General features: G+C 42.8%; 1 protein-coding gene across 1 annotated transcript in view; it reads right to left on the minus strand.

The window, feature by feature from the left end:
* The window catches only part of MANBA (mannosidase beta), an 894,686-nt gene that overhangs the window by 160,320 nt on the left and 709,864 nt on the right, over window positions 1-24,502 (minus strand). The window contains exon 15 of the mRNA XM_044061058.1: window positions 19,805-19,947. Within this exon, the coding sequence (XP_043916993.1) occupies window positions 19,805-19,947 (143 nt within the window). The remainder of the gene's footprint in view (window positions 1-19,804; window positions 19,948-24,502) is intronic.

Here is a 24,502-nt window from a genome sequence, read left to right on the forward strand (position 1 = left end):
ACAGTAGTCTGTCTGTGTCTTTCTTCAGTGTCTGACTCTCTCTGATCTATTATATACTCCAGGATTTAAGAACTGAGACATCGAAGGTTGAACTTGATGAATGTATTGTATCTTCTGAAAAGTAGCTGCTGTTGTGTTGGAGAGATATCAAAATAAACTAAGTAAAGTGATGATATGACACACAGATGGAGTGGGGGAGGATGACTTAAGGGGGGTATAGCTGCAGAGAGCAGCACTTGACAGGTACCTAAGGTAGGCAATGGCATGGTGGCAATATAGTACATCTTTTTATACATTCAGTCATTCCTTTAAGTGCAAGGAATATGGACAAAGCCAGAAAAAAATGGGAGGATAAACTTAGAAAGTTAGTAGAATAACAGGATTTGCATTATTATTTGTATTTGAAGAATATATAAAGTCTGAAACTCCAATGTCTGTCTGTTTAGTATTATTTAGTGACTTTCAGTCGCTCTTCAGTGATTCTGCCAGAAAACCACAAATTCTATGAGGAACAGACTCAGACCAAAAGTATGAGTCAAAATCACTGTGGAGTGTGGACATTCTGTGAAAATCTGTATAGTTGAGACTTGAGAGGTATGAAGGAGTCAGGACTGGAGTAGGGACGGACTACGGAGACGGATGGAATGGAATGGATATATTGTGTGGCACAGTGTCTGATGGGCTGTGGCTGTATTTGTAGCTGTATTGTTTTTGTTTACAAACATGTAACCACTGGAAGAGGATAAGAAGCTGCTGCAGTAGCCCTAAACAAAACAAGTGTCATTGTTTCATCTTTAGTATCATTATCCCAGTGACTACCACCAGACAATGTGCTACCTACTACATCTCAGAAGCTGAACTAAGGACTGGAAGATGGTTTGTTTTTTTGAATGTATGTTACAGGCTTTTCTATGCTGCCTGCAAGCTGGATTATGCATTCCTTATATTTGTTCATTTATTCCCTTATTTGTGTATTTGTTTAGGTGTCTCCTACTTGGCTATAAATTAAGACAGTAAAACATGAAGATGCATTATATTAGCCAGCCCAGCCACTGCTTACTTTATTTTATTTGCTTACTCATGTACTAATAGCACAGCACAGGCAGGCAGCCACAGTACATGTGTAGAACCGACTAGAGTCTCCTGAAACCATAAAACACAACTCGTTTACTGTGTTTAGAAAAAATAGGATTTATAAATCAGCAGAACAACAAAGCAGGACAGTAAGTGTGTGCAGTGGTATACAATAGGATATGCATTTGTCTTGCCAGTTGCCACTGACATTTTTGTATGTAAATTGTAAATGTGATGTGATGTGATGTGATGATAATATGATTATTACATGATTGCAGTAATATTACAGGTATACATATGGAATGGAAAGTGTCAAATTGTACATCACTTTTCCTGCAGACATGCTTTATGTAAACAAGCAGTTATTTGGCAAGAGACACTTGTGTCCTAATAAACAGAATATTGTGGATTCTTGTTTGTGGAGTGGACCACTCCGGGACGAGTGCGTGGTGGTCCCTCTTCTCCTGGACCTGGTCCATCACCATCGTGTGTTAGTAGTTACCTCCTGTTTTTCTGCTGCATAAGGGTCACTGTGTTTTGTAGCTGCTGTGAATAATTTTGATAACATGCATGCAATGTGAGATGTTACATGTGAGCCACAAATGAGAACAAAGTCCTGCTTCAGTAATTCATGGATGGATCCTATTCCTCTAGAATGTAAATGTTCTTCTCACTGTTTTTATTATTTCACAGAAAATTTTAATGACATTAAGGATTTTTTTATACTCTAGTAGTCTGTGCAGACCTAAATAATATTACTTGTGGAATTTTTTCCTAAGTAAACTGTTACAGACTTGGAAATTGGCTGTATATATTTATAACAAAATTATAATGCAGGTCAACTTGGTCAAGTATTAATCCCCATCCCTGACTGTCATGGAGGACACCTCTACAGAATGTATTGAATTCCAGCATAGTTTACCTAATATATGCAATTAAATTATCCAATGTAGTATGTTGCTGTTGTTGTGTATGCTTTGCTGGCTGTGGTGGCTGCTATGCTAAATTGCTAATATAATATATTGCGCGCTCAGAGTCAGAGAGACATGTCCTGTATTGTTATGATATTGTGTGATGTCAGTTTGTGTATGTATTTTTGCACTTTGAACCAGGCCAGCCAGCCCAGTAGGTTGATGTCCTACAACAAGTATATACTTAATAGTCCTAAGATGCTGTGTGTGTCTTGTAAATGTACATTTCTTAATCTTGGCAGATTGAGAGGGCTGCGCTAAATCAGTAAGCAAATAATGACACTGACAGCCAGGTGCTTTTAGTGACTCAGAAAGTCATATGCTTCAGATTCAGAAGAACTGAAATGTATTATAAGTCCACAAAGCATGTTATTGCACCAGCTTCATAAAGGCTGCAGCCCAGGCAATATTTATTAAATTAAACTATATATCCTTGGCGTCTGGCCTCACACACCAGACCCTTTTACATTTTTGGCTTTATTATCACCCCAGCTGAACTGAGTGCTGCTGACTGTTGTGCTAACAGATTGAAGCCTAGGTATGCAGTCTGCACTTGTTATTGTTCTTGAAAGCAATTCACCAGCTGATAGCCTCCAATCTGTGGTTTGTGGTGTTGTGCAGTTACAGAGAGAGTTAGACTGTACAGTCTAGCTGGTGGAGACTGAAGAGTGGGGATTGGTGAATATTATCAGGCCTGGTCCTAGTCTTGTAAAAAGATCTGTGCTGTCCTGCTTCAATTAGTCTTGGCTGGCTGCCTGGTTCCCTCGTCCAGTCCTCCTGCACTCTGTTCCTTAAATTTGGACAAGGTTTTAAATCGCAACAGAGAACTTTGTGACAGGTTTACAGTCCATCCAGAGATCCCATAAGTGGCAGGCCACCATATGGGAGGAAATTGGGAAGAGACTTTTTCACAGATCTGTTGAGGACAGTTTGACAACACAAGCCTCTTAGCTTGGGAAACATGTTATTATACACATTATACATGTTTGTTACAGATCTGAAAAGCAGCAGTTAAACATTCACTAGCTATTTTCTGTCTTCTATTTTGTTAAGTGGGTTGGTGGTAGGTTGTCCTGGTCCTGGATGTGTGCTGCAGACAGCCTGCAGGCTGCAGCAGTCCATAATATGTACTCTGAAATTAATATATTACATGTGACGATGTAAATCACATTTGCAGGTTAATTTTGGATTCTGTCTATGCACACTGTTGAGTAACTGTGTTCTGGTTTTTACAAAGTACATACACTAACTAACAACACTAACACATGGGCCAGTTTCTGTAATGTGTGACTGAGTCTGTACTGTCTGTAGACATCATATAGTTAAAGCAGAACAGCTGGTGGTAAATATGGTACATGTATGTTGTGTTTGTATGTCCATTGTCCATGCTTCTGTGTAAGACAATGTAAGACAGAGCCCAATTCAGGTTTCTGTGTCGTCGTGTTTGTGTCCCACTCCCACCATGACATTTCACACTGTGCATACCTATCAAGCATATACATACAACTGTCTTTCTCTGTTATGATGAAGAACATATGAATTATAAAAAAAAATCATCCATGCATATAAATGCTGTACTCTGTGTGTGTGCGTGTGTGCGTGTGTGTGTGTGTGTGTGTGTGTGTGTGTGTGTAACTATGTACTTCATAGCTGTGCTGTGCCTGTGCTTATCTGAGTGAGAGTGACTACTGACTAGCAGTAGCTGTGCTAGTCATAAACCTTCTCCCTGTCTATTTAATGAACTTATTTGATTGAAAAGTAAAGACTCATACCCTCTCAGTCTCTTAGTGCAAGAAATCTGGATAAAGCAAGCCTAGTAGCCTATAACTTTGGGGGGACAAAGGCTCAAAACTAGGGACAGACAGATTTTTCTTACAAACTTAGAAAGTTGCTAGAATGACAGGTTTTGTATTAGCAAGGCATGCATTTTCTGAATGATATAAAGTCTGTAACTCAAATGAATGTCATAATGTCATTATTTAGTGACTTAAATCCTTCCTTAGTTATTTGCCTGTTGCCAGAAAACCACACATTTTATGAGGATCCAAAACCAAGGACCAAAAATATGAGGCAAAAATGTGGACATTCTGTGCAAATCTGTACAGTTGAGAGGTGTAGATGCCAAAAGCATCAGTTTTCCTCTAATGCAATGATCACCATACCTCCAGTCCCAAGCTAGCTGGCTCACCTAAACTGTTTAATGTTCGTCTTACACCGACTCCTCTGCTTGCTGCATGAAGGCATGTCTGAATTTTACAGGACTACACAAAATACTTCTGATGCAGCTGCTGCTGCACCTGTAGCCCAGCTTGACTCAAGAAGCAAAAAGACCTCCAGAACCAGTGTGAAGGAGTCCAAGGGTCAACTTGGACAAGCAGATATGGCTGAAGGTGAAAAAGGTAATATCTGTTAATATCCAAGGCTTCTAAATCCTCTCTTGTACCTGGATGGCATGGCATTTCTTTTTATCATGAACAGTTACCGACCTTACTTATTAAAAAATATTCATCTATTTCCTCTCCTTTACTAATAAAACAGTAATAGTAATAATTAGTATTAATTGAGAATTTTTTCTTATTTTAGCTATGTTTATTGACCTGTAATGTAAATATTTTCTATTTCTTTAAATGGTTAATCTTGTTGTAATGTTTGTGGAGCTTTTCTCCACGGGCCTCTGGATCTGCTGAAAAAGGGCTATCTATTAGCTCAGTCAGACAATCATGGTCAATAAATGTAAAATACATAAAAATATCTCTGTTGTTGTTGTGTCTTTCGGCTTTTCCCAGTTAGGGGTCGCCACAGTAGAACTCCGGTCTGCTAATGACTGGCAGTAGATTTTTACGTGCCGAGTTGCCGGCCCTGATGCACAACCTTCAACGAAGGTACGCCCATTCACGCATGTCTCCACACAGAAGACGCTCTAGCTGAGAATCGAACAGGACAACGTCTTACTGTGAGGTGACAACGCTACCACAGCACCACCACCACAGTTATAAAAATATCTTTGTTAATTTAGTAATATAATCTGGCTTAGTTTCAGCATAATTTTTGTCATACTTAAGAGTTAAGAGGGGGGGGGGTTAAGTAGATTTTTCTTTCATTTTACAAATAGGTCAGGTGACTCACATCCAGGAAAAAGAATGTCTTCATTTCACGCTGTACCAGTAGCAGTACCAACCACAAGCAGTGCAAGTGAGGAGGACCCAGTAATCATCACCACCCATGCAGAGCAATTGGAAGCAGAGACACCTAAAGATGGAAAAGGTATATATTTCTTTACTAGTAGTAGTACTAAAATCTGTGCGATAATCAATGTCTTCATGCTTAGTTACGGTGGTTTTTGTGTTTAACAGGTCATGTTGATAAAAAAAGAAAACTGTCTTCATTCCAAGCAGCTTGGAAGATGTCATTTGATTGGCTAAGTGAGAGCAAAGTTGGGCAAGGGTATGCATTCTGTAAAGTGTGTCACTGCAACATTAATACTGGCCATGGGGATGCAATGATCTGCACAGGCACATGGAGACAGAGAAGCACAAGATAAATGCAAATCAGGCATCTGGAAGGAAAGTGAAAGACATGTTTGCCACCCAAGCCTGACAAGCAAATATAGCTCAGAAAGCAATAAGCGCTGAAGTGGATTTTATTTTCACACATGCACAGCACAACCTGAGCCGCAGTGGTGGTGCTGCAGTAGCGTTGTCGCCTCACAGTAAGACGTTGTCCCGTTCAATTCTCAGCTAGAGCGTCTTCTGTGGAGACATGTGTGAATGGGCGTACCTTCGTTGAAAGTTGTGCAATAGGGCCGGCAACTCAGCACATAAAAATCAACTGCCAATCATTAGCGGACTGGAGTTCCGCTGTGGTGACCCCTAACCAGGAAAAGCCGAAAGATGCAACAACAACATGCAGAGCACAACCTGCCCTTTAGTGCTGCGGATCATCTGCTGAAACACATGAAAAAACACTATGGTGTTCATGATGTGTTGAAGAAGGTGAGCTGTGGGGCGACTAAATCTGCATGCATTACACGTGATGTTCTGGATCCAAAATATCAGGAAGATGCAGCAGCAGCAGTTTGTTGGAAGCAGCTTATTGCATGTATTTAGATCAGAGCACTGATATGGGGGATAATAAACTCCTTGTGATTCTAGTTGGATTTTTTGACCAGGCAAAGGGTAGAAATTTTGTTCAGTTCTTAGACATGCCCAACTGTGTGGTAGGTACAGGTGAAGCGATATACAACTGCCTTATGGAAACTCTTCACAGATTCAGCATTCCAGTAAATAATATGGCTGCATACTCATCAGATAATGCTGCAGTCATGGTTGGTAAATACAATTCTGTACTGTCACGATTAAAGACGGTCAATCCTGATTTATTCAGTATGGGTTGCCTGTGCCATATAGCAGACCTTTGCATCAAATCAGGTTTGAAAACAATGAAATCACATGTAGAAGAGTTAATATCAGACATTTATAATCACTTTTTTATAATCACTTTTCACATAGTGCACAGAGGTAACAGAAGCTAAACAAATTTGCATTGTTTGTTGACATTGAGCCACTTGTACTTATCCGGCATACCCCCACTCATTGGCTGAGTCTTCATAAAGTTATAAAGCGAATACTGGACCTGTGGCCTGCACTTTTATCATATTTCCAATCATAAGAGCCCCGGTCACACAGAATAGACTTCATGACAGAATAGCTGAATAGTCATGAGGTAAAACTGATGTTCCTTTTCCTGAAGCATGCTATGGAGTCTTTCCTTAAGTTCAATGTGCAATTGCAGGCCAGAAGCAGTCAACTTTTAAATCTGCACGTTGATATCACACATCTTCTACAGGTGTATGCAACCAGGTTATTGAAGCTACATGCTGCTGTACAATTTCTAGATAATATCAGTACTACCAGCAATTCTTTTTTTGAGGATAAGAAGTTATGTACTCACCATAACGTTCCATCTGAGTAGGTATCTTCATTTGTCTGCAACCTTTGGGATACGGATCCGATCTGGATCCGAGCCAGCAACTTCTATCACAGCATAGATCCAAGCTCCTAGCTCCACCCTTTACCCATGATCCCCTACCAACCCTGACTGACCTCAGATCAAGTTTGCCCCATAGCACAGCTAATACTGTGTCCCAGAGGGAACTAATCTAAAGAACCCCAAGTAGGATAATTTTGGTCAGGGGGAAGGAGGGGGGGATGGTTGCAGACAAATGAAGATACCTACTCAGATGGAACGTTATGGTGAGTACATAACTTCTTAATCTGAAGTAGGAACTTCATTTGTCAGCAACCTTTGGGACAGAGTCCCCAGCTACCTAAATCTTGGGTGGCCTTCATGGAAGAATATTCCGGAGCACTGCAGAGCCAAAAGACGCCCTACCTCAGGAGACAATATCTACTTTGTAGTGGCTGATAAAGGTATGAGATGAAGCCCAAGTGGCTGCAGAACAAATGCCATCCAGAGAAACCCTAGACTTGAGAGCAGCCGATGTAGCAATGGCCCTAGTAGAATGAGCACGGACTCCCTGGCGTGCAGGCATTCCCGAGCTTTGATATGCTAAGAGAATACAACTAGATATCCATCGGGAGAGGGTAACTTTAGAAACCGACTTGCCTAAGTTGTTTTTGGCAAAGGAGACAAACAAATGATCGGATTGCCTATGACCAGTAGTTCGATGAATATAAAAACGTAGTTGTCTGTGCACATCTAAAGAGTGCAACTTATACTCTCCCTTGTTTTGATAGTTGGGGAAGAATACTGGAAGATTAACAGATTGATTAAAGTTAGCTTCCGAAGATACCTTAGGTAGAAAAGACGGATTGATCCTGAGGTGAACTCTGTCTGGGTGGAAGACCAAATACGGTGGTTTGATACAGAGAGCCTAGAGTTCCGAGACCCTCTTGGCTGAAGTTATGGCCACCAAAAATGCCGTTTTCCAAGAGAGGTATTTAAGATAAACAGTGGCCGCCGGCTCGAAAGGGGGGCTAGTCAAGGCCTGTAAAACTAGGGATAAATCCCATGGAGGTACCACCTCTTTGACCAGGGGCCTGAGGAGGAAGGTACCCTTAAGGAAGGTCTTACACAGTTTGGAAGTAATAAGCGGGCCTGACTCCTGCCCTACATGATAGTGTGAAATTGCTGCAATTTGCACCTTGACCGTGGAAGAACTAGCCCCCTGGTGAAAGACAGAAGTTAGAAAATCTAGAACCGACGCTACTGGTGCCGTAAAGGGATCTAAATGACGGTGCTCTGCCCAAATAGAAAAACGTTTCCATTTACTCCGATAGACCCTTCTGGTGGAAGGCTTGTGAGCTGCTACTAGAATGGCTTTGACTGGTGATGAGATTCCGGGAGTCCTTATCAGGAGTGGAACTGGAGCAACCAAGCAGTCAGCTTTAGGCTGGCCAGGTTTGGAGTCGGGAGACCCAGGGGGTGTGAAATGAGATCTGGGAGGGGATCCAGAATCCAGGGCGGATGAATCAGGTGAGACCATAGGTAAGGGAACCACGTCTGACGAGGCCAGAATGGGGCAATGAGGATCATCTTGCTCCCCCCAACTGACTGGGTTTCTGCAATAGTTTCAACATCAGGGGCAGAGGCGGGTAAGCATAAAGCAGACCGGGAGGCCAAGCATGAACTAGAGAGTCTGTCAGGGACTCCCCCAGAGGGGGGATCAGAGTGAAGTAATTGTTGCATTTGGTATTTGAGGGAGAGGCAAAAAGATCGCAACAAGGTCGCCTCCATCGGGCAAATACTTGCTCTGCCACTAGAGGATTGAGAGACCACTCGTAAGGAGTCAGGATAGCACGATAGCAGGATAGCCTGTCCGCTAAAATGTTGGACCATCCCGGAATGTGCGTTGCGATGAGAAAGCGGTTGGTGGATATCGCCCATTCCCACACTCTCATGGCCTCGCGGCAGAGAGAGTAAGACCTGGTTCTCCCGTTTGTTGATGTACCAGATGACTGACATGTTGTCCATCTGTACCGCAATCGTCCCCACTGGAAGAGGGTTGTGAAGTGCTTGCAACGTCAAAAGCACCGCCCTCATCTCCAGGACGTTGATATGCAATGAGGTCTCTATGTCGTTCCACGTGCCTTGGACCGTTCTGCCCGAATTGTGCCCCCCCCACCCCAGGCAAAAAGCGTCTGTGGTCACTGTGGCGACTGGCGGAGGCAGCGAGAAGGGGCGTCCCATGTGGAGATTGGAGGACTGGAGCCACCACACGAGCGAACTTTTGCAAACCCTGCTTAGGGGAATGGGATGAGACAGGGGATTACGAGATAGTACCTGGAGGGTCCACTGTATGACCCTCATATTCAGCCGTGCCAATGTAAGCAGCGGAATTGCTGCTGCCATGGACCCTAGAGCCCTCAGGAACAATTCCGCCGAAGGAGGTTGAAGTTGAAGGATGGCCTGCACGTGCAACCTCAGGTTCTGAAGCCGATCTGGAGTCAAGAAAGCAGGCATCAGTCTGGAGTCCAACCTCGCCTCTATGAAATCCAATACTTGTGTAGGAGCCAGGGAGGATTTGGCCATGTTGATGGTCAACCCTAAGAGTGGAGCCAGATTGAGGAAATAATCCCTGCATGAGCAAAGAAGATGCCTTGTTGGGGCAGTAAGGAGCCAGTCGTCCAGGTACGGAAAGACCTGAATTTCCTGGAGTCTCAGGTGGGCCGCTATCGCTGCCAAGACCTTGGTTAACACCCTGGGGGCTGAGGTGAGACCGAAGGGGAAGGGCCCTGAACTGGAAATGGCTGGCTACCAGCTGGAAGCTGAGAAACCTCCTGGAGCGTCTGTCTACGAGAATATGATAGTACGCATCCTTGAGGTCTACTGAGAACATCCAGTTGTTCTCCCGCAGTAGTGGGAGAATAGATTGCAGTGCGACCAAACGGAACTTTACTTTCGGTACTGCCAGGTTCAAGAGAGAGAGGGTCCAGGATGGGCCTCGTGTCCCCCGTCTTTTTTGGCACCAGAAAGAACCTGGAGTAAAACTCTGATCCGTGCTGATCTTGGGGGGACGGGCTGGATGGCTCTTTTTTTGTAAGAGCTGCTGAATTTCTGTAGCAGCCGCCTCCCTCTGATTGGGTGGTACATCGGGGAGGCTTCTGATTCTGGGGGTTACAAGAAAGGGAATTTGGTAGCCTCTGGATGTAACATGAAGCACCCAGCGATCCGTTGTTATGGACTCCCACATTGCTAGGTGCCTCGAAAAACGTCCCCCAACTGCCTCCAGAGTGGAGCAGCCGGGTAACCCCTTAGGAGTTCTGCGTGGGCCTCTCAGAGAAGGGTTCACTGGACCCAAAATTCCTGGGAACCCCTCTGCCTCTAAGGCGGCGTCCTCCCTGTCCTCCTCTGCCACGAGAGGAGTGGTTGTCCGGAGCAGACTGGGATTGATGCGATTTCCGGAACCACATCTTCTTCTGACTCTTTTGGTTCTTGGCAAAGGACCTCTGGGGAGCAGAGAAGCGGACTCCAACGGCAGACAACGTCTTCCCATCTTTCTCGCTCTGGACAAGGGTGTCGCGAACGGTTTTGCCAAACAATGCAAAACCATCAAAAGGGGCATTCGCAAATGACGCCTTAAAGGGTTCCGAGAAGTCACAATGTCGGAGTCAGGCTTGCCTCCTCATGACCAGCCCGACTCCACCTGCTCTAGCGGCTCCCTCAGTGGCGTGAGACAAAAGCCGCATAGAGGTGTTGGAAATAGAACGTAGGGTGGACATTCGGGAGGAGTACAGTTGCTTGTCCCCTTCTGACATGGACCCTGGGGGGGAAGCAGCGTATTCTTTGATTAGATCCCGCTGCATCCAAATGACGTGTGCCATATAGTTCAGGGCCCTCATGGAGAAGGTCGCTGAACTGAAGGCCCGCTTCCCAAGGCGGTCTATCGCGTGAGACTCCTTGCTCGGCGGATGAACCATGGGGCCCTCCTGAGCCAACTCTCTTTTGGTGGCTGCCGCCACCAACATGGCATCCACAGGGGGACCTCTGCTCCAATGGGTTCTCTCTGACGGGGGGCTCAAGATTTTGTCCGGGCGCTTGGGAACAGGCTCTACAGTGTCCGGCTCCCTCCAAGCCCTAGTGGCTATAAGATCCACCAAGGGGTCGGGGGGAGGGGACACCCAAGAGGTAGATGGCCCTGCCTCGAACGCCTCTAGGAATATGGACTCGTCGGAAGCCTTGGGGGCAGACCCCCCCCCCGATTCTGAGCATTTCCATGATGTCTCCAAAGGAGACATCCTCGGGGGGGGGTGACCTTGGGGAGCCTTCCCCTTTATCCAAGTCCGTTTCTTCAGTGAGGGACTCGGGGGAGTCCACGTGCCTCCTCGTGCACTTCAACTTGCGAGGAACCTCCTCGGGGGGCCTGTCTGAGGAGTCCTCACCAGCAATACCCTGTTCCAATGGAACACACAGAGGCGCTGAAGCAGGCTGCCTCAAAGGCCGGGTGAGGGGAGCCAGGACCAGCTGAGAGGGAGTGCAGTGGGGAGCCGAAGCCAGGACCGGAGGCCTGGATGCACTCAACAGTACCCTCTCCACCACCGGGAAAGCCGAGGGGGAGCCGCTCTCTGACGGATCCGAGATCCGACTCCCACTCGGATCTGAGGCAGGGATCGGACCCGGAGCTGAGACTATCAGATCCGAAGGACAGGGCCGAAAGCATACCGAGCCCCTCGGATCCGAAGCTCGGCCCATGGCTCCGAGATGTCGGATCCGACAAACTCGAGGGAATCATTGGAGCCGAAGTGCCTAGCACTGTCGGCTCCGACCCACCCCCGGATCCAATGCGGCTCGGCTCCGACAGCTCCGAACCCAGAAGGCGGGTCGGAGAAGGAGCAATAGGAGCAAAAAAAGGGATCGAGCTCCCATCTGCATCTGGGCCTGGATGAACCTCCTCATCATCCGGTCCATGTCCGTATCCGACATACTGAAGGTGGACCCCGAGGAGGCCACTGAGGCAGGCCTGGAGTGCCGCCTCGATGACCTCGACTGGGACCGGGTCACCTCCTCCTTGGGTCCCGGTGAGAAGCAAGGGGATCGGATCCGAGGAGGAGGCGAACCAGAAACCCTGGAGGGAGAAGCCCATTTGGCAGGCGGGGCCGAGGAGGAGTCTTCGGCCCGCCGCTTAAGGTGCTTCTCCCTCCGTTTCTCTTTCCTGGCCTCCCTCACCTCCGAAGCCACAGTGGGAAGTTGAGTCCCGGTCGGAGGGAGGGGGGCAGGAGTGGCCACTACCGAGGAATGGGTAGCGGTCACAGAAGTACCGGAAGCTGGAGCCGGGTCTGGGGGCAAAAGGCCCGAAAGAACCAGCTTCGACCTCCGATCCTTAAGTGCCCTGGGGTTGAATGCAGCGCAAATCGCGCAACCCATGGAGAGGTGTTCAACCCCAAGGCACCTAATGCACCGAGTGTGGCCATCAGCCAGTGAAAGCTTGTGACCACACTCGGTGCATTTCGAAAAAATGGCTTTAGGGGCCTTCGACATCACTAAAAGAAAACACACCCGCTAGGCCCCTACACACTACACACACTGCAACCAGCAAGGGCAGGGAGGAGAAATAAAAGATAAAAAATTAAGCTAATTTAAGCTAAAAAGAGTGAAATTAGGGCTAGGGAACACCTAAACACACACAAACACTCGCTCAAAAAAAGTACAAGAAAAAAATGAAAACTTTCTTTTCTCACAAAATTTGGCCAAGAGCTCTAGAATCTAGCTGTTGCTTGAAGAGCGGAAAAATAGATCTGAGGTCAGTCAGGGTTGGTACGAGATTATGGGTAAAGGGAGGAGCTAGGAGCTCGAATCTATGCTGTGATAGAAGTTGCCGGCTCGGATCCGAGATCGGATCCGTATCCCAAAGGTTGCTGACAAATGAAGTTCCTACTTCAGATTAATATTTTGCAGCAGCAATGCCTTCATGTTGGATCTGATGTTGAAAAATATCTGCATGACAATAGTGATGACATATTTGGTACTGTAAGTGAGCACTCCTACAAACAAATAAAAGCATTTTATGTTGCAGTCCTCCTGAAAATGAAAAAACATTTGCCTGTTGGTGATGCCGTATTGAAAAATATTGCCAGTGTTTTGGACCCTTCTTTGAAATTAGATCTTGACATTGAAGTTATAACGAACATTGCAACTTGTGTAGGACTTTGCAAGTCATGGGAACAGCGTTCTCAACTTAAGACTGAGCTTGGCATATACCAAGTTGTTAACATCAAGCTGCCACAGCAACAGCACAGCCAGGAATCTGAAACAGATAAATGTTTCCTCAGGTACTGGTCAACAGTCCTACAAAGCCCTGAAGCAGAACGAATACCTCTGTTTAAGCAGCTCATTTTAATGCTGCTTTGTTTGCCACATTCGAATAGTGAACCTGAGCAAGCATTCAGCATAGTGAGAAAAGTTAAAACAGAGCTAAGGCAGTCATTACATGCCAAAACACTTAACTCATTGCTAGCAATCAAAATGAATGAGGACAGTGACTGTTTTTCTGTGGAAGTCCCACCACATATTCTACAAGCAGCAAAAAGGGCAACTCTAGCGTACAATATAGAACATGCCCTCCAGGCCCAGTGCCAGGCAGCACAAACAGACCCAAAAGGGCCACAGCCAGGCCCAGAGACCATCAGTTCAGAAGGTGAAGAAGAGCAAGAGGAAGTAATCCATGCTCTGTTGTAAGACTGTGTGAGTGAATCACACAGTCTCACTGTCTCACAGATCATGGAATGCTTCCAAGCTTCCTCCTTTTGCTCTGTGACATGTGACTTGACTTGAGTATTTTAAAAAGAAAATGGCTGGTTATTTTGGTTGCTATTTTTATTTCATTTTAAGTCTGTGATTAATTTATTTTTAATTTGGTTGCTATTTATTTCATTTTAAGTCTGTGCTTATGGGGTTATTTATTTCATTGCTATTTTTATTTCACTTTAAGTGTGTGTTATTTATTCTGAATTTGGTTGCTATTTGTATTTCATTTTAAGTCTGTGACTCTGTGTGGCTGTAGTGTGGGGTTATTTATTTTGAATTGGTTATTTGCTGCTATTTGTATTTCATTTTAAGTCTGTGTGTGTGTGAGCTAGCCTGTGACTGAGATAACTTTGTATTTACTTATTTTAGTACAGGTAAACATTTCATTTGTCAATTGTCATTTTGTATTTAAGTTTTATTGCATACAAGTTAATCTTATTCTTATTTCATTTTGATTAATCAAACATTTACACATCACCACCACCACACGCCACCACAGCACAGCACCACTACTTGTTGTTAGAATTTGTTTGCTTTATAAGTGTGTAGTTAGTACTAGTAACAGTACTAGCAGTGCCAGTAACTAAGTAAGTAGTAGACTAGTTAGTTAGTACTATATAGTGTACACTGTACAAGACAGAGTAAATTTTATTTTTATTTATATAAAGAGAGCTTTATTTTAGGTTTTAGTTTTATACAAGTTCAAATGTCATTGTGATTGTCATGATTGTTCAGTGTTACTTTTCTAAAAGAATATTGTATTTTAGTTTTGCAAATTTGCACAAGTTCAAATATTAATATAATAAAATACTATTGCTCTTATTTTGTGTTTCATGATTATATTTTGGTTGTCTGTTCTTCACTTTGCATGCAAAAGTTTGTATCCCAGAATTCCATTGGAGTGGACGGGGCCGCATAATTATATATGCAAATTGTATGTTAATTGGCATAAAGATTTGTATCTATTGTTCATGGGCCTTGTCCAGATTGTTGATGTTTCCAGGTTGAGAGGTATGCTTAACAGGATATTTTATTTAAAAAAAATAAAGGATCTGGGTGATTTTCCAGCATCATTGGCTTGTCTTTTATCTAAACTTGCTGCCAGAAGAGTCTGTGAATTTCCTCAAATTTGGTTTTGGTACACTTTATTTGTCCTCTGAGTTGTTTGTTTAGTTTGATGAGAGTGCTTGTACCCTGTTTGGTGCTATACCTCCAAATTATTGCCCTGATTTATTTCCTCCTGTTATATAGCCAACTGATGCTGTGATTCCACCAGGGTGGCTTGTTTTTTGAGTTTGTTCTGCACTTCTTTCTGGTGGGTACAACTGCCTCTATGCAGCTATTTACATACTTGTATACAGTTTCTGTGAACAGTTACGCATAGGCAGCAGTGTTCTTAGGGTTTATGGGAGCTTGAAATTTTGCCAGTTTATCACTTAATAGAAGGAAATTAGCCTTAGAGTAATTCTTGAATATTCCAGGATTAGGTGGGGTTCCAGATTTTCTTTTTACTCCAAAGGAGAACATTGTGTTGTCTGACCTCACCAGAAAAGACATTACCTTAGGGGATGTGCAGCCCTCTCCCATGTTAGTGAGGACCAGATCTAGTATGGTTGCACCCCTTGTTGGTGTATTGCCAGTCTGGTCCAGGGAGTTTGTGTTTACAAAATCCTGGAATCTCTGTGATTGTATGTTTGAAATTGCATATGATTCCCAGTTAACACTAGGGTAATTAAAATCACCCATGATGAATATGATACTGGGTTAAATGGTGAGTGTTTCCATTAAGTTTAAATATATGGTATGGTTTTGTGTGCCATAAAGGGGGACCCATAGCTTGCAAGGAAGTGATATTGGATTTTCCCTATGGTGATTTGAACGTGGAGAAGCTCAAATGCATTGTCCTGTTTAACCAGCTTGAAGTATATTTATTTCTGATGAAAATTGAGATGCCTCCACCTTTAAGTCATCATGTAGTAGCTGGTCTACATTTTTGGAAAGCATTATAACCTTGTACTGTAGGTGTGATCTCCATGGCTTTAAACCATGTCTCCGTGATCTCACAGATGTCAGCATTCTCTAGGGCGAGGCGAGCTTCTAAAGAGTAGAGTTTTTTGTTTAGACTCCTAGCACTGAGCAGTGACACCTTTAGATTTTCCTGGTTTTGATTTGCTATGTCAGAAGTACTTTCAGTTTGGCATTGCCTGAAAAGGCACTATGGGTGAGGACAATATTTTAGCTAATATTCAAAAGCCTACAGGGGAGAGGTGCAGACCATCCCCAGCAAAGTGGTATGGTCTTCTGACCATCTCCTTCCATGCTGACAAATACTTCACCCCCTTAGAATGACATCAAAATGTAAGCCAATTATTAATGTCAGGCATCTTTTGTTCATATTGTAGCATCATCCTTGGAAAACAGAAAATGCTGCTCAATGTTAGGCTCATAGTAGCAGAGACATGTATTCCAAGAGTTCCATGATGCTTCTCTTCATATAATCTAGGGAGGTAGATCTCAGGTCATTTACACTCACACGGACTATGACCGAGTCATACTGCTACTTGTGGTCCACTGACCTTAGTGTGTATGTAATGTGGTGGATCCTGGACCCTGATAAGCAAATGACCGTGACTTTCTCTTTACTCGGTCTGGTGAGAGGGACATCAGTGTGCCTCACAATGGAGTCTCCAATGACCAGAATGTTGGATTGTATGGTGTCTTGCCTTACGGGCTTAGAAGTACAGGCTTCATAAGATGTGGCTGTATGTGTTGATGTGGGTGTTGTTTTGAAACAATGCATGCTGAGGTTGTCTATTATCTGTACTTGCTAGGTCTGTGGAGTTCAGGAAGGTTACATTTAAGTGCCTCAGCATATGTGGGTCTATGTTTTTGCTTTGAATTGTGTCTGGTGGGTGCAGCGAGTGTACTACTGAGAACCTTATTGACATTTGGAGTGCTTTTATGTGACAGCTTTGCCTCCAGTGACACTAGGTAACTACTTCTCTCACGTACCATATCAGTTTGCTTGAGAATTACCTGCTTGTCAGTAAATATGAGGAAATTTCTACATTGCCTTAGGATGCCCATTTCCACCAAGCTGGTAACGGACAGAGTGGGTAAGTTCATAACCATGGCAACAGACCCTTTTTTACTGATTAGACAGTTGGATTAAAAATATAAGTTAATGCCAAGAGTGTCTGGTTTGTGACTTTGTGGGCAGTGCTTGTCATTGCAAACTAGTTGTTCTGTGTGCAACTACGTAATAGTGAAATGTCAATGCTGCTTTTACATAAAAATGTCACTCCAGGTGTCTGTGTCTATATAGGGCACTGCCAAACATTTGAGGGGAAACTAAGTAGACCCTGATGACGATGTATAGCTGAAGTATTTAGGCAAATATTCTGAAGTTAGAATGATGAAAAGCGGGGAGTCACCTGAATGACTACTGTTTGGCTACCACTAGTCTTGGTCTCACCACAGTTTCACACTGCTGGGATACAATGCTCCTTTGTTTCTTCTCTCACTAGAAGGAAAACAGTAGCACCAACCCCAAGATGTGAAGCAGACCACAGGCTGTTTAGTGATCCACAGTCTTGTTCCAGATGATGCAAGGGTCTGTAGGCTTGTTCTAGCCTTTTCCTGGCAGATGCCTTGAATGCAACCAGACTCAACAGGAAGCTCAAGCACAGACAGTCACTACTCAAACAGAAACAGTCAGGGCACTCTGCTCCTTCTCTAACCAGGAGCAAAATATAAGCACAGATTCCAAACGTGCACCTATGAAGCAGCTACTTGGCTTTCTGGTGATCAGCAGACCCCAGGAAATAATGTCCCTATGCCCATGCTCCTTTTCTCACCTGGAGCAAAACAGAAGCACTAATCCCAAAATTACTACAGAGAGCCAGAATGTGGGCTTTCCAATAATTAGTGGTCTTGAAATAGATGTTTCAGATTGTAAAGGTAAGGTGAAAAACTGATTAATATCCTTAGAGATGCAGTATGCACTAAGCAGTTAGATATGAAAAATGGGGTAACTTAAGCTTTAGCTATGTAAGTGGGGTGCAGACCTCTCAACTGTCTAGATTTTCAGAGAATGTTCAGACTTTTGGTTCATGTTTTTTGGCAGTTACTCATAAACTTTGTAGTTTTCTGTCAAATTACAGGACAGAAGTCACTTAATACTAACATTCACATCCTTCAGGAAATGCATGCAAACACAAATGCTGTTATTCTAATAACTTTCTAAGTTTCAAAGAGTAAGACTTAAAATGTGTCCCTATTTTTGGTCCTTTGTCCTCCCATTATTTGAGGTTGTGCCCAGACTTCTTGTGCTAAGAGGTTAACAGTTATGATGGTGAGCCACTACTTTTAAAACAGCAAGACAGACAGAAAGGTGGTGGGCACTTTGCATTCTGGTTCTATACAAAACAGTGGAATAACTAATAAACTGAAATATTTGAAGGAGAGTGATTTAACAAAATGATATTTGTGCTTACTCACAATAGGCAATGAAAGAGGAGAAGGAAGGAGATACGTGGTCACTAACATAAGGGGCAGACAACTAGACAGTTGAGTTTAAAAACACAACAGCAACAGGGTGTAGAAAGCTTATTTTCTGTGTGACTCGGAAGAGACATAGTTGTGGTCTCTTTCCTACTTTAAATATGCAGTTAAAAGCAGAATACGGATAATACACACTGTAAAGAAAATAAATCACAATACACAAAATAGAAGGTGGCAGTAAAACAATGCATGTGTGTGTGGTGCATGTGCAATTTGACCATACTGATTAGGATATGCCCAGACTTGCTAAACAATTACAGATTAGGACATACACAAACAAAAGAAATACATACTAATTACACAGTTACAAATGTACAAAATACACAATGACTAGGATAAGTACTTACAAAATACTGATTATGACAGCTACATTTTATGAAATGCATATTCAGTAATATAGCTACAGATGCATACGTACATTAAGATAGCTATAGGCATATGAAATACACACTGAAAAGGATAACCACAGGCTTACAAAATATGTAATGATTAGGACAGCTGCAGACATATGAAATATGTACAGACTGGGATATTGCCGACTTAGAAAATGCATATTAGGACAGCTACTGCCTTAGGAAATTACTACTGACTGGGATAGCTTAAATGGTTAAGGCGTTTGTCTCAGACACAAGGTACAAGAGCTTGACTCTCATCTTTGCAGGGAAACTGGCTGGGCTTCAATTGGCCTACAAGGGCAGCAAGCCTAGTACTTACCTATGAACAAAATATATTTAGGGGTTGGAAGATGACACAATGATGAAGGTGTTTACCTTACAGTCACAAGATGCAGGGTTTGATTCTCACCTTTGGGAAGCATGGCTAAGCTTAAAAAGGCCCCCTGAGGTCATTAGCCTAGTAATTACATATAAACTTATGAACACAAAACAGACAGAGTACAACTGCTGCCAGCTTATGAAATCCATATTGAATACGATAGCTTCTGACTTGGACAGCTACAGACTTTTGAAACACATACTGATTTATGACCAATGCAGACTTAAAATGCATTATTCTTAGGACTGATACAGATCTGGGAAATATACTGCTTATGATTGATACAGAATTATGAAATACATACTAATTAAGATAGTGCACATTTACAAAATACTGATTTGAACAACTCCAGACGTATGAAATATTCACAATTTGGACAACTGCACACTTAATGAAATGCATATTTATTAGGACAGCTACAGCCTTATGAAACACATACTGAGTAGGACAGCTACAGCCTTATGAAATATATACAGAAAAAGACAGTTATAGCCTTATGAAATACATACTGATTAATCCTTACAAAATACATACTGATTAGGACAGCTACAGTCTTATGAAATACATACCGATTAGGACAGCTGCATCCTTATGAAATACATGCTGAGTAGGACAGCCACAGCATTATGAAACACATACTCAGACAGCTACAGGCTTACCATAAGCACCATACGCCAGTCAATGTGAAGGTCTGAAATTCCATATATGTAAAGCGTTTCATCTTCCTCAAACCCCACTGGTAAAATAGGAGCAAAGAAGTTCTTTGCAAAGTAATGAAGCATCTTCCACTTGCCACCATATTCTGAAGAAAGAAACCAAATGTGAGCAATGTATCCTTTACAATTTTTGCCTACAGAATGGAGACATTTCTAGTTTCAACAGATCTAACACTCACCAGTTTATTTTACATGTTATTACAGAGTACTGTTTTCAGAAGCTGATACCAAAAACTCCAGGAGAAATACTGAATGCTGAATTCCTGAACATGTAAAACGACTGAGAAACATCGGCCTGTAACAAACTCAAATGAAACACCTAACGGATATTATCAGGGTAGGAGGAGACTTACTCTATGCAAAAACAAAATGGAAAATACTAACAATAGCCATTGAACCACCACATACCAAATGCAGACTGACATGAAATGACAGGCATTCATATAGCATACCATCTCCTCCCCAACAATCAAGAGACAGTAAGTACAAATCACATGATGATTATTGTGGCACAGAAATGTGGCAGTAAAAAATGTTGAAAGGTGCATGCTATTTATTCAGTACAATACCCAAGAAGGATCCAGGAAGGCTGTGACTCTATTGAGCAGTAGAAAGAGTCAGCACCATCACCGGTACGACAAACAGACTGCTGCCTTATGCTTTTATGCTTATTCCCAGCTAGAATGATGAAAACAAGCTATGTCCGACTGTCTAAAAATAAGACACAAAAGGAGCAAGAAGCAAAAGGTAGACTGTATAATGAAACTATTGATAGGACCAGTAAAATGCAGAAAGAAAGTTACAGTAAATCCTGACAGGAAACACAGACTTAAGCATAGCACGCAACACCAAAATATGGATATCTCAACAAGGCAACAATCACCAATATTAAGAGTAAAAACAAGGAGATAACAGACAGTAGCACTGCCTATCCTCATTAACAGTGACACACACACACATATATATATATATATATATATATATATATATATATATATATTACTTGTTTTCCAAGGTGGTGCACTGATCAATACTGACCAATTTCCTGCTCAGCCCAGGTATAAACACTAATGAGCTGCCAGTGGAAATTCAAAGCACCCTGCCAGCACATCAGGTGAAATACAGTGTCACCGGCACTAACCATGGCTATAATCAAGACCAGGTCATAAAGGAATCATAGGAAGTTGAAGGCTACTGAATTGTGCCATCATTGTGACTTACAGTTACCCACCCTAGACTGCACCTACCCTCTCAAGAAGAGCTAATCCAGTCAAGACAATGAAGAGTTTAAAATTACTCATCCAATTATTCAGATCTCATTTGATTAAAGATAGTGTACTACAGTGGTTAATCTCCAGGACTTGCTATTCCAGAGGTGAGGGAGATGTTCAGTAATGAATCTCTCTCTCCATGTTGTTTTAATGATTTGCTTAAGCAGGTTTAGATCCTCTTACAGCTTCATAGATGGTTACTAGCCTATCACCCCAAGAGCTATTTTAAGCTTAGCCAAGCTTACCACAAATTTACCAAAATATTGTTGACATTTTATGGCTATGACATAGACTTGTACACATGAGGCATTCAGAGGCTGTCCCTGTAAATTAGGGATATGGGTGTCAAACCAGGGGGTAAATTTCTGATTTTCCAGCCACTGGTCCAAGTTATGTTTGGATACAGTTAGTGATGGCACCTTATTTTACATGGCTGGGAAGCATGTTCAGAGAAGGAGTATTCTTTGAGACATACCTGTCCCTCCAATATATTCTATTTATGTCGCAGATAAGGTTTAGGTCCTTAAAATGGGCATTTCTGATGTTATTTGTTTTGCAGATGTACAGAGGAAGCCTTGTAAGCTAGGCATAGATCGCCATGCAGCAGGCTGTAGGAGACGGCATACGAGGACAGGGCTTTAAGACAGTCCATATAGAACTTGTTTACTCCCCATATTCTTTTTGTGTGGAACCTCTGTGGTTTCTCAAACTGTTTTGAACACCTTGTCAGGTGCAAGCTAAGAGCAGAGTACAGTGGAACAATGATCTCCTTGGACTTGGATGGCATGCACTTACTTATAATTTGTGCAATGTTGAATGATTTTCTCACCACAGTAGACATATGATGGTTAAAAGGCAGGTCATTGTCAATACGTGTTCCCAAGATCCCCATTAGACAAGTTGCAGAGATGACAGTCATTCCTAACATGCATTTTGTTTTGCAATGAGTTTTAGTCTATGGATCTGGGACCAGTTTTTTGTTTGCACCATGACCTCTTAAAGAGTATGTGTCTTCAGAGGATTTAGTGACCATGCCTAGTTTGCAGTCATATGTAAACTTGGTCAGCCAGAGGCCCTTGATGCTTGCCTTGACTTCAGAGAAGTACATGCCAAAAGGAGAGAGAGACCAGCACTGAGCCTTGTGGGACTGCTGCTGAATGGCCTCTTTGTGGAGGTAGATTATCCTGTCTTGCTCTGGTATTTGTGGGACTTCTTGATTTATGCAGGTACAGGAGATCCTGGACTACTGTGTCCCTGATTGCTCAGAAGGCAAAGCACAGATCTCCTCTAAAAAGCCTGTAAGACACAAAAAAGAGGAATTCCAACTTTTTTATATGTCTGGTGAGGGACATCGCCAAGGGGGATCTGTATTCTATAGTGAGACTGATCAGTGCTGAACAGAAGGGAACATTAACAGTTTTAGATATGGATGAAATTCCCTTTTTGATCAGCTGTACTAAGTAGAAGAATTTCTTGACAAACTTCTGCTACACAGTGGTCAAAACAGAGGGAATTATTAACTAAGGCCACCAAGTCTGTAATTACATTTTCATTGTGAAGTGGGGTACCATCAAAGCTATGTATTTGGTGGTGGGGAAGAGGTGGTTTGTGTACCAAATGAGACAATCTTGCATTTTTTTAGCATTTAATTTATGACAATTTTCATTACACCAAGCATTGATAAATGCAAATTCCTGTTGGACGGCTTCTGTTTCAGAGGGGAGATTTGACAAAGACGTCCAGTTTCTAGTCATCCACAAACTTGGTTAGCCATAAGTTTTGGTTTTTAGTCTGCAGACTAGAAGAATAAATGCTTAACAAAGGAAAGCCCAAGCCCTGTGACACCAGTGGTCAACTTCTTGTTGCCTGACACTGCCCCTACCATGTGGGTTCTGTCTTTTAGCCAGTTAGTCATCCCTCTTACCATACAGGGGTCTATTTGTAACACATATAGTTTATTAATTATGCTAGCATGTGGAATGATCTCAAATGCCTTGGCCACATCAAAGTAGGCTGTGTGCAGAGTGAGACAGCTGTCAATAGCTGTCAATAGCTTGTGTTACCTTTCCGAAGAAGTTTATCATGTTCGTTAAACAGGATCTACCTTTTACAAAGCCAAATTGCTGTGGATCCAACTGGATGAGTATTTTAATGTATATGTTAACATTTATTTTATTTATTTTTACATTTGTTTACTGGGATAGTCCGACTGGATACATGTCCATTTTCAGCGGAGGCCCAAGAGAAAAGCTCCAAATAGACAAACTTACATAGATCACACAAGAAGTTGGATAACATTAGAAAATATAAAATATAAAACAAAATGATTATGTACAATGTCTTAGTAGTGTTCCCTAGTAGGGACTCACAATTCTCATGGACAGACACAATTAAAAGCAAGAGGTGCCAGATTGGATATAGAGCTTGGTGACATAGTTGCATGTTATGATATCTACAGATTATGCTTTCAGTTTATAACTTAATCAGGGTTGGTACATGGGCAAAGCCAGTTCACTTTGAGATACTGTTTGAGGTTTTTTTGAAGAGACTTTTGGAGGATTGTAGGGTTATATAGTTTGGCAACAAATTCAGCAAACAGGGATTCACCAACAGCGTTATTAGCTTTTTGGGTTTAGTCCAGTAGTTTGTTGGCTGACCGTAGGGATCTCAGGTTGCTATATGGCTTAATAATTTTGAATTGAATTAAGCTGGGCAGTTCTAGCCACTCTAGTTGTTTCAGGTTCTGGCAGTGGTGGGTTCTATATGTGGAGCCAGTGGTGAATCTGGCAATATGGTTGCAGCTATGGGACAGCTTACCTAGTTCGGATTTGTTGAGGTTTGAGAGTACAGGCGAGGCATATAAAGGAGTAGAGAGTAGGTGTGACCGGACAATTGCAGTCCTAGCCAGTGGGATTAAAAATGTCTTGTTTCTATACAGTGATCCAAGCTTCTTATTGATGGTCTGTATAGTTTTGTTGACCTGTAGGTCAAATTTGAGATTACTGTCTATGATAACCCCCTAGAGGTTTGGTGCATTGATCTGGGGAGATAGTGGTACCATTGTTAGACGTGACAGAGACTGAAAGTGTGGCAGATCTACTAGTGGGGGTGAAGAGTAGAAGATGGGGTTCAGCAGTAGGCGTTATTTGGTGAGCCAGTTCTCAATAGTGTTAAATGTATTTTGGGTTAGGATTTGTAGTTCGGATGGGGAGGTGGCTGAGCAGCTCAGAGTGGAATTATCTGCATACTGAACACAGGTAGCTTTAGGGATAGCAGTGTGAAGGTTGTTGATAAAAATAGAGAAGATTAGTGGGCCTAGTATGGAGCCTTGAGGGACGTCAAGTGTGAGAGGTAGCTGGCTGGAGAGTTT

This window comes from Protopterus annectens, chromosome 2.part0 (genome assembly GCF_019279795.1).
Source record: "Protopterus annectens isolate FY-2018-M chromosome 2.part0, PAN1.0, whole genome shotgun sequence".
NCBI classification, from domain to species: Eukaryota; Metazoa; Chordata; order Ceratodontiformes; family Protopteridae; genus Protopterus; species Protopterus annectens.